Source organism: Chlamydotis macqueenii, chromosome 2 (assembly GCF_036417535.1).
Source record: "Chlamydotis macqueenii isolate bChlMac1 chromosome 2, bChlMac1.mat, whole genome shotgun sequence".
NCBI classification, from domain to species: domain Eukaryota; kingdom Metazoa; phylum Chordata; class Aves; order Otidiformes; family Otididae; genus Chlamydotis; species Chlamydotis macqueenii.
In genome coordinates this window covers 148,848,907-148,863,087 of record NC_141557.1, presented here as the reverse complement: position 1 = coordinate 148,863,087, position 14,181 = coordinate 148,848,907, and the positions used below count along the sequence as shown (strand labels likewise).

Sequence of the window (14,181 nt, the reverse complement as noted above, 5' to 3'; positions counted from 1 at the left end):
GCACTAACGAGCAATGAAATGGAGATTTCTGGTTTGAGTTACCTTGTCTGAATTCCTTGTCAGGTTATTATCTGGACAGTGGTGTGAAATCATAAGCTGAATTTCTTCCCCCCCCCCCCCTTCTCTTTTCTCCTTCTCTTGACGAGTAGAGAGGAACCTTGTAATACTTTGATACTTTGAACAAACACGTGTTGTCAGGCTTCTCAGTCTCCTTTGTTGCTGAGAAGTTGCCTTTTCATTACTTATTGTTGAGCTTGCTTTACAACACCCTTTTTCCATCTATATAAAAGTATGACCATATGTGTTAACATTTACCATGGTATCCACCTTGATTCTTGGTTAAATGTATGCTTAAATATAGGGGATGTTATGTGTATTCTCTCTCTCTCTTCCTCCTCACCCTGCTGCACCACACTCCTCCTCATATGCATGTGTCTATGTATATATGCATACGCACGTAAGTGAAAACAAGGAAGGGATGATGAGAAATCTCATTTTCTTGGGAAGAAAATGGGTCTTGTAATAGCTAACTATTCAGATTATCCAGGACAAGGTTGGAAGTCTGATACAGAGATAGTTTTAGGATTTGGAGAGTGTTAATACATCAGCACAGTTGGTCTGGATCTGTCTTGGCCAGTTTAAATGCAATTTAGTTGTACCAGGTTTTACTTTCTTCACATCTGTGTGGAAAGCCTCTGAAGACTAAACAATGCTTGTTTAAGTACTGCAGTAGGTTCTTGTGTGTTAAAACAAGGACTGGCGTTCTTCCTTCCACACTACGCTTACCCCTTGCCAAGTTTGGCATGCTAAATTGTAGTTTTCTTCCCCAAATTAAGGAGTGAGAATTCTGTTAGAAAGATAGTGGGAACTGGAAAAAACAGCTTTCATGGTTCTTGTGTCAAAACGGTGTAGTTGCTGCCAGTGACCCTTTCGAAACCATACCTGCTGGCTTTCCATGGCACCTGTGTATTAAGCGGCTGTTAAAGCATCATATTGGAGTTATTTAGAAATCTGTACTGCTATGTCTGAAATGATACGCTTTTAAAACGTTAAATGTCTTAATACTGTTTCACTAACTAAATGTCGCACATGCTGCTTAATCGATAGCTGTTGTGGCAGCAATCATGTAAGGAAACAGCACAACAGTAGTGATGTTCTTGAGCATCCCTGTGTTGGAATTGGCATAAAAACAAGGCTTCACCTAATGAAGGATAACATACTTCCTCAACTGATTAGCTCCAAAGTTCTTAATACGTTGCTTTTCTTCTAACATCGGTGCGTAGCTGTATGGGATGAGATGTGCTGAAAATTTAGATGCCATCAGTTTTGAATGATGATTTTCTAGTGAGAATGTCATGTCTCATCACTGTAAGCTTTTGCTGCCTGTTAGAATCCATGGACACTAGATGACTTTTTGCATCTCTACTGCACTGCTAATGCTGTTGCCTGTCATATTGCTATTTACATAATATTATTTGGCTTCAGGATTTGAAGGAGGCTAGTTTTCATTTGCAGGAAGGAACTGCCTTTATCAGAATTTGATTTAACCAGCTGGTTTTTGGTGCAGGCAGCAGCTTCCAAAACGATTGTGCTGTGGCCCTTGGCAGGAAGGACTTAACAAAAAGATGTAGGTTTTCATGAGATGTGAAAATGTCTTGTAATCTCTTTGCAATAATTTAGGGGTCTTTCGGGCAAATTCTTTCACAAGGTCTGAACTACTGGTCCTACTCTTCCTTCAAAACTGAGTATTTTCCTTTGAGCTCCCTAAAAAATGTTAATCAGGGTCTTCTTCTCTTGAGCCCACCTACAATCAGTTTCCATCATGTTGTTTCAGAAACTCTAAACTATCCTAAGAGAGAATTGAGAACAGCTCTTGGTAACAAACATGCTACAATAAAACACTAGCGTAACTTGTATCCCTATAAATATTTCAATATACAGAGATGTTTAGGTGGATAAGTTCTTTAGTTATACCTTCAGAAACCTGCATGTGAAGAACTTTTTGTGTTACCACTAGGATAGTAAATGTTGAGATTTTTTCCTCTGCTTTAGAGTTGCTTAGTGATAATAAGTGGTATTGAATGTCTCCTATGTAGTGTTTGGATCTGTTGCTTGAGACCTGAACAAGCAGGAAACCTGTTGCTCTCAGATATTTCTGTGTGCAAGCTAGAGAAGGGTTAAGTTCTTCGTTATAGGAGAGATTGCAAGCAAGAGGAGTTGATTCATATTATCAGAAAGTCAGTGCTGGCAAAACGAATTGCTGACGCTGGATCTTGTAGTGGAGAGATGTTTTCTCCTTTCCACTCCTCTCCAAAGTCCTACTGGTTAGGACTTTGGATTCTCACTTGGACCTTGTGTGAATGAAAGTTATGTTGTTCATGGCTTGAGGGCTTGGCTGACAGCAGTGAGGAGTGCACATAGATGATTCTGCAGCAAAGATCCAAACAAAGCTACCCTTGGCTGGCACTTTCATGCCGTTCGATCATTTCTCTCTAAGATAGCTGGATGGGATGTCTCAGGCTTTCTTTATGTCACGGACAGTTAAATGGCTGCCTGCTCTGTGGGCTGTGTTAGAGAGGTGTCAGGTGGTGTTTTAAGGGTGTTGCAAAAGGCATACTGAGATGTCCGTCTGACACTGTTCATCTAGGTATTGCACGAAGCTCCTAGATGTTGCTTTAAACGAGAGCTGAGAGTTAAGTGCTATTCTTACTGAAAAAAAGTTAATATGGCATTTTACTGCAGTCTGAGTGGTGAGTAGCAGCACCTGGGCTGAATAAAACTAGTGAACTTTGTAAAACTAATGTGAATTTTGGGGGTTGTGTAGGGTCCTCCATCCTTCCTTAAAGGAGCAGTAGATATTAATTGCTTTAATCCTTCCAGGCACATGGGGAGATGTTGCGTGGCACGAATAGGTCCTTGGTGGAAGAAGCTGTAAGTCTGAGACTAAAGATGTGCTCATCTTTTTTTTTCTAAATGCGCTTAACAAATTTGAGAGCTAGATACTTGTGTAATTTCATTCAAAAGATGTGTTTAAGACAGTCTCTACCATGTCCTTCTGGCCAAAAATTAGAACTTTTCTTGACTGATTCTTCCTGCCAGATGTTTGACAGTGTTATCCCTACATGATGGGCTGATGGAGGACACAAAAAACAAATAGCTTGTGTAAATTTCAACTGAAGAAAGAGTTTCTAGAAATTATTTTTGTTCTAATGGATCTTGATTTATTGTAAGGACAATCCAGGAAAACTGTTGTATGGGGAGTGTGTCTGCTTTAGTGTTTGGACCACATTTTGTGTGGTTCAAGTTTTGAAACTTGAGAACAGCGTGAGAAATTCTTCAAAACAGACATGTGGATATTTAATACCAAGCATCAGAAAACCACTTGCTTCTTTGTATCTGGTAAGACAAGATGAGTGTTTTGGCTTTAAGTAAGCTGTTGAAGATGCCTTCCTCTTCCCCCTACCCTTTGAATTTTTGCAGTGCAAACACCGAGTGGTACAAGGTACCCAAACTTTGAAGCTTTACAAAAAAGAAAAATATTTTTCTACTTTTCAAGGGGAGATGGGCGATTTAGAAGCAACAAACTGCTTTTATGAAGTCATTATTGGTTTTTCTCACTTATTGAAAAGTTATTAACAAAATCAAACTGACTTTGTGATGTGTACTGTATAACATTGCTGATTTCCAAAGTTCAGTGATTGCTAAGTTTTTTCCATTTCAGTGTCTGTCCCTGTTCTTTCAAATTGTTTAATATGAAAATCTCTTAAATTATAAAAGTAAAAAATGACCATGTAATTAATTAATCTTTAAACATTTCCAATTTTATTCTAGATAATTTATAACCCCTCTGAGCATTTATTTAGTATAAAGTTTCATAAAAATACATTAATTTGACATTTGTGTAGGAAAGGAATTAAGATTTTCACCACGTGTTTGTGTACTTAGTTGCTTTGTAACTTACAGCACTGACGTAGAAGTGTTGATAGTATTTTGTAAAGAAAGATCTTTTACCTGTTAGTGTAGCCTCATTGGAATAAACAAGGAAGAATCAATGACCAGTAAAGAAACTTAAGGAAATCTTACTAAACTTTTAAAAAAATTTATTTTATTCTTTTTTTTTTTTAAAGGAGTTGTTTAGTCAGAATGAAATTACTCTAACACACAGTTGGTTTTTTGACCATGCTGATTCCTTTTCATGCCTTTAATCCTACTTTGCATTTTAGCAGCTAGAACAATGCTCATTGGACAAAAATTATGTAAGTAAAGGCTGAAATGCTTTGGGTGTTGAAGTTCATGGGAATGCATTCCTAATAGAAAACGTCTGAGGTTTTCATTAGGCATTTGATGTTTATTAGGAAATGTGATAGCATCTTCGCACTCTTTTACAAGGAAAGCAAGAGTTAAGTTGCCCAGATGTCATTTTTAGTAGCATAATTTACTGCTGTCATGACAATGTAGGCTGACTGAAAGTTTTTTCCTTGATAAAGATTTTAATCTTGTATCAAACCTATGTTCAGTCAACATAAAAATAATAGTGTAGTAAGCTAAATGGATGCCTAGATAGGGATTATGTTTACCTGCCATATAGGAGGAGATTGAGGATTAAGTGAGGAGTGTTTGTAAGATACTGTAAAGATGGAGCTTTCTATATAAATGTCAAGAAAACTACTCCAAATATATGTCAGAAAACCTTCTAAATATGTTGCATTTTCTTCTGGCAGTTGCTTCTTAAAGGTCATCGTCAACAAAATAGTGAAATTATATTGCTAGATTTCAACTTTAATTTCAAGGTGCTGGTTTAAAATGGATTTCTGAGTTAAACACTTTCAGAAGACTCAAGTGTTTTACTATTTCTGTAAGTTAGTATTATAATGCTTTTATCCTTTGGAATAATGTTGCATACCTTAGAAGACGATTTTGCAAGTTATCTTGACAGTCCTGCCCATCATCTTTAGATTATTCTTGAGGATCAGGTGTGTTGATTTAAAAACGGTACACGTTTCCATTATCTTGAGTTGTGTAGAGAATTGTGTGGTCAGTGAAGTTTATTTAGTTTGTCCATAGGCTTATCTGAGTGTTTGCTCATGTGTTAATAAAATGATATGATAGCTTGGTTGGTTTGATTGCCTCCTTATTGAGTGGTTATGTGCTTAGACCAGAGCCCCAAGCTTGCTGTCAAACACTGGGTGAGTGCCAGCACATGTGCAGGAAGTGGTGTGCTACCATTTGCTGCTTTCCTGTTGTCCCGTCACGCACATCCTCATGCTCCCCATTCCCTTGTCTTACTCCTTTTCTCTGGAAACTTGTCCTCATCCTCCTTTATTCCCACCAGTGATAGAGCCACCCTTTCCTAACTTGCCCTGCTTTGGTAGGAGGGATGTCCTTGTGCTGGCCCGTGTCTTGAGGCCACCTCTGTAAAGCAAGAAGGTAGTGGTGGGCAGTTACTGCCTGCATTGCTGTGGTGCCCCAAACACCAGGACGGTTACCTCTGCCCATACTGCCAAGCCTCCAGTCATCCGCTCTGGTGGAGACTAGGCATGGGCAACTGCTGTCTAAACTGGTAATAAATAACAGTCTGTAGATACATGTTACGTCTTTGGTAAGTATCTCCGGACAGAAGCACACAAAACATGTTGTTTTATTTTTATTATGTTCCTGTTACTTTTCACTGTTCACCTATTGATTGTGATACCTCCTCTGGGTGTCCCATACTTTTCCAATAGAGCACAATTAATATCACACAGTGCTGTTGTAAAACTAACATTAAGTTGTGCTCAGGGTTAAAAATGAATTAGTTCACTGAGCATACACCCTCTTGTGTTTCTCCCCTTCTTTCTCCTGAAGTGAAGGACTTCTTATTTTAGAAGGCATTAAGACACTAGCAAAGCCTTAGCTGCTGTAATCAGCATCTCCTCATGGAAGAGGTTGGGCTTTCTGTTACTAGACCGGTCGCATGAGTGCCATAGATGGAGATGATTGCTACAGATTTGCTTTTAATTTATCCCATAGTCTACAAAGAAAATGCAGATTTGTAAAGCGTGCGTTTCAGATGGTATACAGTTTTTCCACGGCAGTTACTAACTTATTAAAATATACAAATTCCTTAAGAAAAATTTATTCTACTTTGGACAAATATGTTCTGCCTTTTTTTTTTTTTTATCCTTGAATTTAGCAATTAAAATGGAGTTCAATTAAGTCTTTTGATGCACTTTTGATTTTGTGGTCTTATGATGGACTATGACTTTTGGACTTTTGCCCATTTTCAGGTGATTTTTTCCCATCCAGCTACTCACAGGCCCTGGTCTGCTTAGCTTCCAAGTTTAGAGGAGATCAGGTGCTTTCAGCACAGTATAGCAAAAATGCATAAAATAGAGTACTGTTTTGTAACCCTGACTTGATATTTCAGAGGAGGAAATGAATATTATTGAGGAAGGCAGTATTTACTTTTTAATTTTTTTCTCCCTGAATAGGAGAATTGTTGGGTTACTGAGCTTGTGCATTTGTCTTCAGAGAAGTGTCGAAGGGGTGGTTGGATATAGATAAAAATCTGCAAATAAGTGCATGCATATGTGTTGCACAGTTAAGCTTAAGAAATATACTTCAGCAGTACCTAAAGGCTTTTTCAGATAAAACATTACCTTTGCCAGAATTAACTGTGAATTCTTATTTCTCTTTGCCCATCCTTTTTATTTGTATTTTTTTTTAACCAGAATAAGTTGGTTGTGGTACTAATTATAATTGTATCTTCACAATTTGAATTGTTATCAATAGATGCAGTCATTGTGATTCATAGCTTTTTAGACAATTAATTGAGATTGTGTGCATGGAGGGAAATGAATTAATCTGTTGTCTCCATAATTCTCTGTGCTTAATTAAATAAGTCAATTTTTCTTCTTTTTAAATGCGTACGCTGGTTCCTTGAGCTAGCATCTGCTAACTTGTTTTCGTCATTGAAGATACTGTCTGAAGCATACATGTGGTTTGGCAAAGCTTAATATGTATAGAAAAACTAGAATTTTTTTGTACTGCTAAAAAGTACCATGTAGTATATAGCACTTGTTTAGTATGCGTGCTACCGCATGGTAGCACTTCAAAAGAGACAAATTACTGCCTTAAAAATACTATCCACATTAGTAGTGGTGCTATAAAAGGAGTATTTAAACTGTTTTTCAATATAGTTTGACCAGAATAACTGAAATTTGCTGTGTTCACGTTGCTAGTTAAATTCAGAGAAGTGTTAGCGCAGAGGCTGGATGCTATTTCTTCTGATAGACTTTTGTGTCCCTTGGAAAGTATGCCCAGTCTTGACAATTTTAGTTAATGACAGTCCTAAGTTTTAGTTCATCTCTCTTCTGGATGCCCAAGATTCTACGAGGAAACAATATTCATCCTCAGATACTCCAGGGCGTCTTTTTGAGGAGGCTGTTGTGAGCGAGGGAGCAGTAGATGTCTACCTTACTTTTGAATCAGTGACCTGCCCTCATGAAAACGTGTGTAACTTCTGCTGTTGGAGTTCATAGTTTAAGGTCAAATTTATGAAATGTGAGTAAAGACAAACACTTAGTTGTGAAATCTGGGCTGAAGGCTATGCAGAAGTTAGTGGTTTGTAGCACAGAGCTGGTTGCTACCTCCTTTGGTAGCGCTGCCTGTGTCCAGTGTACACTGCAGCGAGCTGGGTGAGCAGACATGTAAACCCAGTCCACAGCATGTGACACTGGGTGCAAAGTTCTTCCAGTATTGTGAGGCTTGGCTTTTTAGGAAACATGTTGGTTGCTGCTCCTAAAACAAGATTTCTTCAGGCATGTCAACTTAAAATGTGTTTTGGAAATTAAGACCTTGAGCATTTGAGGTGCCATCAAATGTCGTGCCTGCAGGCCATCTTTGATCAGGGTTTCACGTGTCATAATATTTGCCAGCAGTCTGAATGTGGCCAGGCTGAAATGCGTCTCATCTGATGGCAACGATAACTATTGAAGGACTAAATTTTGGTAACATGTACATTGGTATGTGACCTCCTGACAGCTGGATTTTGCTGAATTGTTTATAAAGAAATAGAAGTAATACAGTTTTAGTGATAAATAAACTTGCATCATGTATCAGGTTGCTACAAGAACACTTGTTTTGGAAGCATTTTAGAAATAAGCTGTTGTTCCAAGAAGGATGTGAATTTGCCAGTTGTTTGTAAACTCTGGTGTCTTTGATTTGTTTGCATGTTAAAATGATGACATGGACCGTTTTTTCCTGTTTTCAGTGCCTCAGTTGATTTGACCTATTCTTAAATTAGGTTTTCAAATAGTGAAGTTATTGACTGAGGATATTTTAAGGTATTTCGAGAACATGGCTAAGTTGTCCCAGCGTTGAACAGATCATTGTGTTAGTGTTCAGTTCTTGGCCTTGTCTCTGATTAATTATATAATTTTGGGTATGTTATTTTCTTACAGGAAAGGTCGTGTATATATCTCCTGTATGTTAAAGCACAGATAAAGTTTCTAATGTTGATAGTACTTTTTAGAAAAGGAAAAAAAAAATTATTTTAGTATTTTCATTAATCTTTTACAACACGTTTGTTAAAATGTGGTTGAACTTAGGGGGGGGAAAATACCTACCAAAGTACTGTAGTAGGGCTTATTGTTTTCAGTCAGAGGATTTTGTTGGTACAAATTCACACAAGTCAGTCATATGCAAGCAAAACACCCATACTGTATAGTTTTGTACTTTTTCTGCTTTAGACAGATCATAGTAACACTTTCTAGCTGCATTAATTCCCACCCCCCCGCCCCCAATTGTTTGCAAACTAACAAAAAAATTGCCCTTATAAAGGAAGGACGTTTTTATTTTTTAAATAATAGCAAAAGATATACTCTTTCTCCTTTTTTTTTTTTAAAAAAAAAAATACACCCCAGAGAGGTGCTCAGGAGGTGCATGATGGTTCAGGAGACAGAGGCTGTGCGTTCTCAACGCAAGCAGCACACTGAGAAGTGCAAGTATGACTGTTGACTTTCCTTATCATAGGGACACGCCTGAACAAATAATTTGCTTAAAAATACAGGTAGGCTGTTTAAATGTGGGGAGAGGGGAAAGCATCCTGATTTGGCTATTCCCCTGTCTTTTACCTTGCTCACCTGAGTTCTGGGCGCTCTCAGATTTAGAGACACTTTTTGGTGGCACCTTTGCAGCATGGCTTGAAACAGCAAACTCTTCTTTAGAAGTGCGTGACTGTCCCAAGTCCTAGCAGATTGAGGGCTGGATAGGAGAGACCTCTTGCATAGTCTGTGCTAAACTTCTAGATAAAAAGATGATGTTCTCTGGATTGGGCAAAAGATGTAAAGAAACAGTGGTAACGACATCAACAAAAGCAACTTGGAGACTGTTATCCATTTGTGCAAGCTGGCAGCTTGTTGGAGCTATCTAGCTACTAATACATGTGATAAAATATATATGTTTGGTTAAAAGAGTTTCCATTTCTCCCTGGTGGCGACTGCATCATGTTTTAATTTCTGCAGTTGCTTTCCCAGGGTAGAGATGTTAGCTATTGATGCTTTATTGGTTCTTTGAGATTTTTCCGCTATTGCCTTCATTATTATCTAACTGCTAACAGTCATGAGAGGAGGAACTGCTGATTTGAAATCTGGATGGCTTTCAGTGAGTCCTTTTTCTTCTAGATGATATTGCTTACCTTTACGTTCAGTTACATATTGCTGGTTGGACCATGCTTAAGAAAAGAAGTTGTCCTGAAACTTGGTTACCAGTTGCCTCTGAGATTAACACTTTTAAGAGCATGTTTTATTAAAGTTTGTAAAAGGTCTGTTTTCTTAAGGTGTTCCCTGTAAGTATCTTTTTCCCATCATTACATGACCACCTCTACTTTGACAATGTCTTCAATTACGAGAGAATTGCCACTGCAAGGAGCAGACTCTGGCTATCTAAAAATCCACATTTAACTTCATTCTCAAAAAATGTTTTATCTCTTTCAGTTGCTTTTGAAAATCTGTTTCTAATTCTTCCTTTTCGTGACTTCATTTGGCTAGAAAGAATCTAACCATAATTTCAAGTTTTAGCATGTTATAGCACGTCATGTCAAAAGCAAGTCTTAGTTGCTTTCCACACAGGTATATCTTTGAAAAGCTTCTTTTAACCAAAATAGTTTATTCTAGCTACATTTAATAAGTGGATCATATGCTTTTTCAATGCAAAATCATGGTCACAGCAGGAGTCATTTATTTTGCTCCATGGGAGGTCTGTGTTCTTTGTTTTAATTGTAAAATTTAGAAACTTAACATCTTCCCCTCCAAAAAAACCAACAAAACCTTTAAGTTTAAAGACTGAGCTTCTTTGCCAAGCTAGATCTTAGCTTTGCTTTTGTGAGAAGCATGGAGATGCTACCTGCTGAAGCATCAGGGCTGCTGTGTTAAGAAGCGTGCTTGAAACTGGCCGCTGTTTCTGGAAGTTGTGCGGTGAAAGCGGGATTAAAATTTATTTTGATCTGTCAAGGACGAAGGTTTTCATACTGACTTTAAAATAGCTATTTGGTCAGTTCTGCTGGCTGTCTCTTCTGAAGTGGCATCTTTAGCTTGGCCTTGGTTTAGAGACAGTGAAACGGTGCAGACCTTTCCTTTGCTTGCGGTCTATTATGGGATTGCAGTCTGTAGCCTGGCTGGTTTTGCTCTGTTAGCTTTGGGGTGCTGTATTATCATGGTGTCCTGGATGAAACACAAATTGCAAGTCGTTTCTATTAAGATACTATGAAATAGAATGCAAGCACCAACATGTGCTGATGGAAAAAGTCTGCAAGGGCTTAAATAGGTGTACGTAGATTACTTTAAAAATACAGTTAGTAAGATATGGCAATTTAATGAAAAGGGCCAGCAGACTGCAGAATGTAGTTTGTGCTGTAAGGATGATAAGTTGAAAAAATATTTGTCCAATCTTTAAAAATGCCTCCTCATATCTTTAAAGAGTATGGGTGGATTTTTTTTTTTTTCCCCTCCAGAAAGGATATGAAGTGTGGTCTGAAAAACAAGCACGTTCTGTCTTATAATTAATTTATGTTGCTTTCTTTTAGAATATCATATTTTCCTCTGTGCAAGGAGAAGCCTTGAAAAAAAAAAAAAACAAAAATGAATACATAGGAGGGGGGTTGTTTTTTGTCTTTAAATTTTGTGACTGCAGACAAAACTTAAGGATTTTGTAGTGCTGTTACATTTGATTTCCTGTCAATTGACTGTGAGCATTGGTTCATCCGATAGTCACACTGTTTCCTTAAATTTAACCAGCAGGCACAGAATTTATCTGTTTAAAAAGTCTGATAAGTGATAAGGTGTGTTGATCTGCTTGGTAGGATTATCTTAAATATTCCTGAATAGAATTCTATTGCCTATCAAGGCAATCTGTTTCAATCAAGCATTTAGTAGAAACAGAATTTATGCGTTGGTATAATGAAATATTACAGCTGGTGGTGTATAAAGCCTGACAAAAAAAATGTTCTCTACTGTCTAAGGTAACTTACTGTATATAAATGTATGTGTTATGTATAATATATACATACATGCATACTTAGGCATTTATATATGTCCAAAAAGAAGAAACAGTGTTGAAAAATTGAAGATAAATGCAGTCAAAACTATTTGACAGCTGTAGCTGGTCCCCCAAGCTCTACTACTGAAAATGTAGTTTTACATTATGAAGAGACATAAGTAGTTTACCTTTTATTTCGTATACTCATTAAATAATTCTCCTTTCGATTCCAAAAGTTACCTAATTCCTGACAGTATTACAAGTTCAATCACAATATTTCTTTGTTACCAAATAGTAAAATGTTACTGCTTAATGAAACCCAGTATCAGAATTTTTTTTTTTTTATGAATGAGTAAGGTCATACACACTGTAAATGACGTGTAACAGTTTGTTGATCACTTTAGCAATTAACTGCAGCTGAAAAAAGTTTGCTTATTCAGGCTAGTCTTGCTCTCATTCTCTGAGGAAGCTCTGGATTTTAATGAAGACAGTCCAGCAGTGAATAAACAAACTTCTACACAGTTGCAAAAAATGAAAATAAAATAAAATGTACTAATTTAATATCAACTCTGTCTCAAAATAGTACAGATTGTGTAAGTTTCCTTTTTAAACATACTTTTTATTTAATCTTCTAGTTCAATACCAGATGGAAATGATGCGAAGCCTTCGCCACGTAAACATTGATCATCTTCATGTTGGCTGGTACCAGTCCACGTACTATGGCTCTTTTGTCACTCGTGCCCTCCTGGACTCCCAGTTCAGTTACCAGCACGCAATTGAGGAGTCTGTAGTTCTCATTTACGGTTAGTATGAGGTTTCCTTTATTATTCTTTTCCCCTCTTAATATTATTACTACTATTTTTGTATTCTGTCTTTTGCCTGTAAGAGTAGCCTGGCAGGCCCTTTCGAGTAAATACCAACCCTGTGTCTACGGCAGCCTCAGCAGCAGCTAAGTCTAGACAGGGTTTCCTTCTTTCTGTTTATTTTTCTTGCTATCAGAGCCCTGATGTGTACGTTTTGGAATGCTGGAGTAGCTGCTTCATTTTTATTCCTTCATCTCCCCTCCCTCGTCGAAGGGGCTGGTGGAACCCGACCAGATGTCTAACAAACCCCGCTTGCTAGCGTGTCTGGCTCTGTACGTGACTGACCAATCATCGCATGAATTGCCAAGTTTTTTTTTATACCTCTGACAGAAGCATACAAAACCTGGACTGTTTCTTAGTACAAAGATTTTTTTCTTTTCTGCCTATTTAATGGTGTTTCCTCAAGCTCTCCAGACCAGATGTTCTGTGCTGTATCAGAACCGTAGGCAATTTAACAGCTTTATAGCCTCCCCCTCCCCAAACACTCACAGTTTGCCATATCTGGCAGACTTGCATATAGTTTCCAGCTGAGAAGTAAATGTAACGTCCTGAGTATCTGTCAGAAAAAATACTAATGAATACGATCAATCTTATGAGCTGCCCCAAAATTGTTTCAGTATGTTAACAATTGGATTACAGTAAAGAACAAGTTGTTAAAGTATACTTATATTGGCTGGAAACATTGCATCATCAGACCTTGATGAATTTTCCACTTGTTTCAGTCTATTTTGGTTTTCATTTTATCACCGATCACTAAAAGTTTTACTGTGTTAAGTTTCAGACAACATGAATGTTAACACAGCTTTTATTCTCATGTTGGCATGCTTCAGCCGTTATCATGCTGCAAGTGTTAAGCTTCTTTGTCCTAGGAATGTAACAGTTTGTTTAGAAAATTTCCCCCTAAATTCAGTAGAGTATGTCAAGGCAAAACTAGTCTTTTTATATACCAGTTACATTGTTATGCATGAAGCAGCAAGGTAACTTGGTCTAGATTAGCTTATTGCCACTCTAAATTTTTTTTTTTTTAATAAATTGTAGTTTAATGAATATTTTAATTTACTGCATAATGACTGGAGGGGAAAAAATCTTTATTTAAGAGAGATAGCTGTTACGTAAGTTCTGTGGATAGTTCATATAAAAGAGGAGAAAATGGGGAAATCATGTTGCGAGTAGAATGGGTCTAGATCCCCCATGTTCTCCAAGTTAAGTTTATTAATTAGCCTCACTGTATATAGATGGATGTATTTTGTTTCAGTACACTAGGTTTACTTCTGCTATAGTGTCTTTTCTGTGTTGGTTGTCTTAATTTTTTTTAATATGACTACTTAGATTCCCCCCCCCCCGCTCCTGTTTATGTCATTCAGATACTAAAAACAAAAAGGGCAATCTGGGGTTAGTTGTAATACGCTTCCTCCATTTTTAATTATAGATCCCATTAAGACTGCCCAAGGGTCTTTGTCACTAAAGGCATATAGACTGACCCCCAAACTGATGGAAGTTTGCAAAGAAAAAGACTTCTCTCCAGAAGCGTAAGTGACTTAAAAGAATGTTTCATCATAGGCTTTGCTGGATTATTTGGGAGGCAGAAGGGTACATGAGATGATGAAATACTGTATTTAAAATCTCGGGTGCTGGGGAAACTGGATATATATGGGTAGTGACAGACGTGGGCTGAGAAGACATGAAAGTCTGTCTTGGGGCATCTAAATAAGGGCTGAAGTGGTGGAACTTGAACTGATTTTGGAGATGGTCAGCAGGCTGGCTGTAAGGACCGTGGTGAAGACAGCTGTACCTGGGAATGGAA

At 37.6% G+C, this 14,181-nt stretch overlaps 1 protein-coding gene across 1 annotated transcript in view; it reads left to right on the top strand.

The window, feature by feature from the left end:
• Positions 1 to 14,181, top strand: part of EIF3H (eukaryotic translation initiation factor 3 subunit H) — an 89,680-nt gene that overhangs the window by 59,765 nt on the left and 15,734 nt on the right. Inside the window, exons 3-4 of the mRNA XM_086741188.1 lie at positions 12,150 to 12,317; positions 13,807 to 13,906. Of these exons, the coding sequence (XP_086597314.1) occupies positions 12,150 to 12,317; positions 13,807 to 13,906 (268 nt within the window). The remainder of the gene's footprint in view (positions 1 to 12,149; positions 12,318 to 13,806; positions 13,907 to 14,181) is intronic.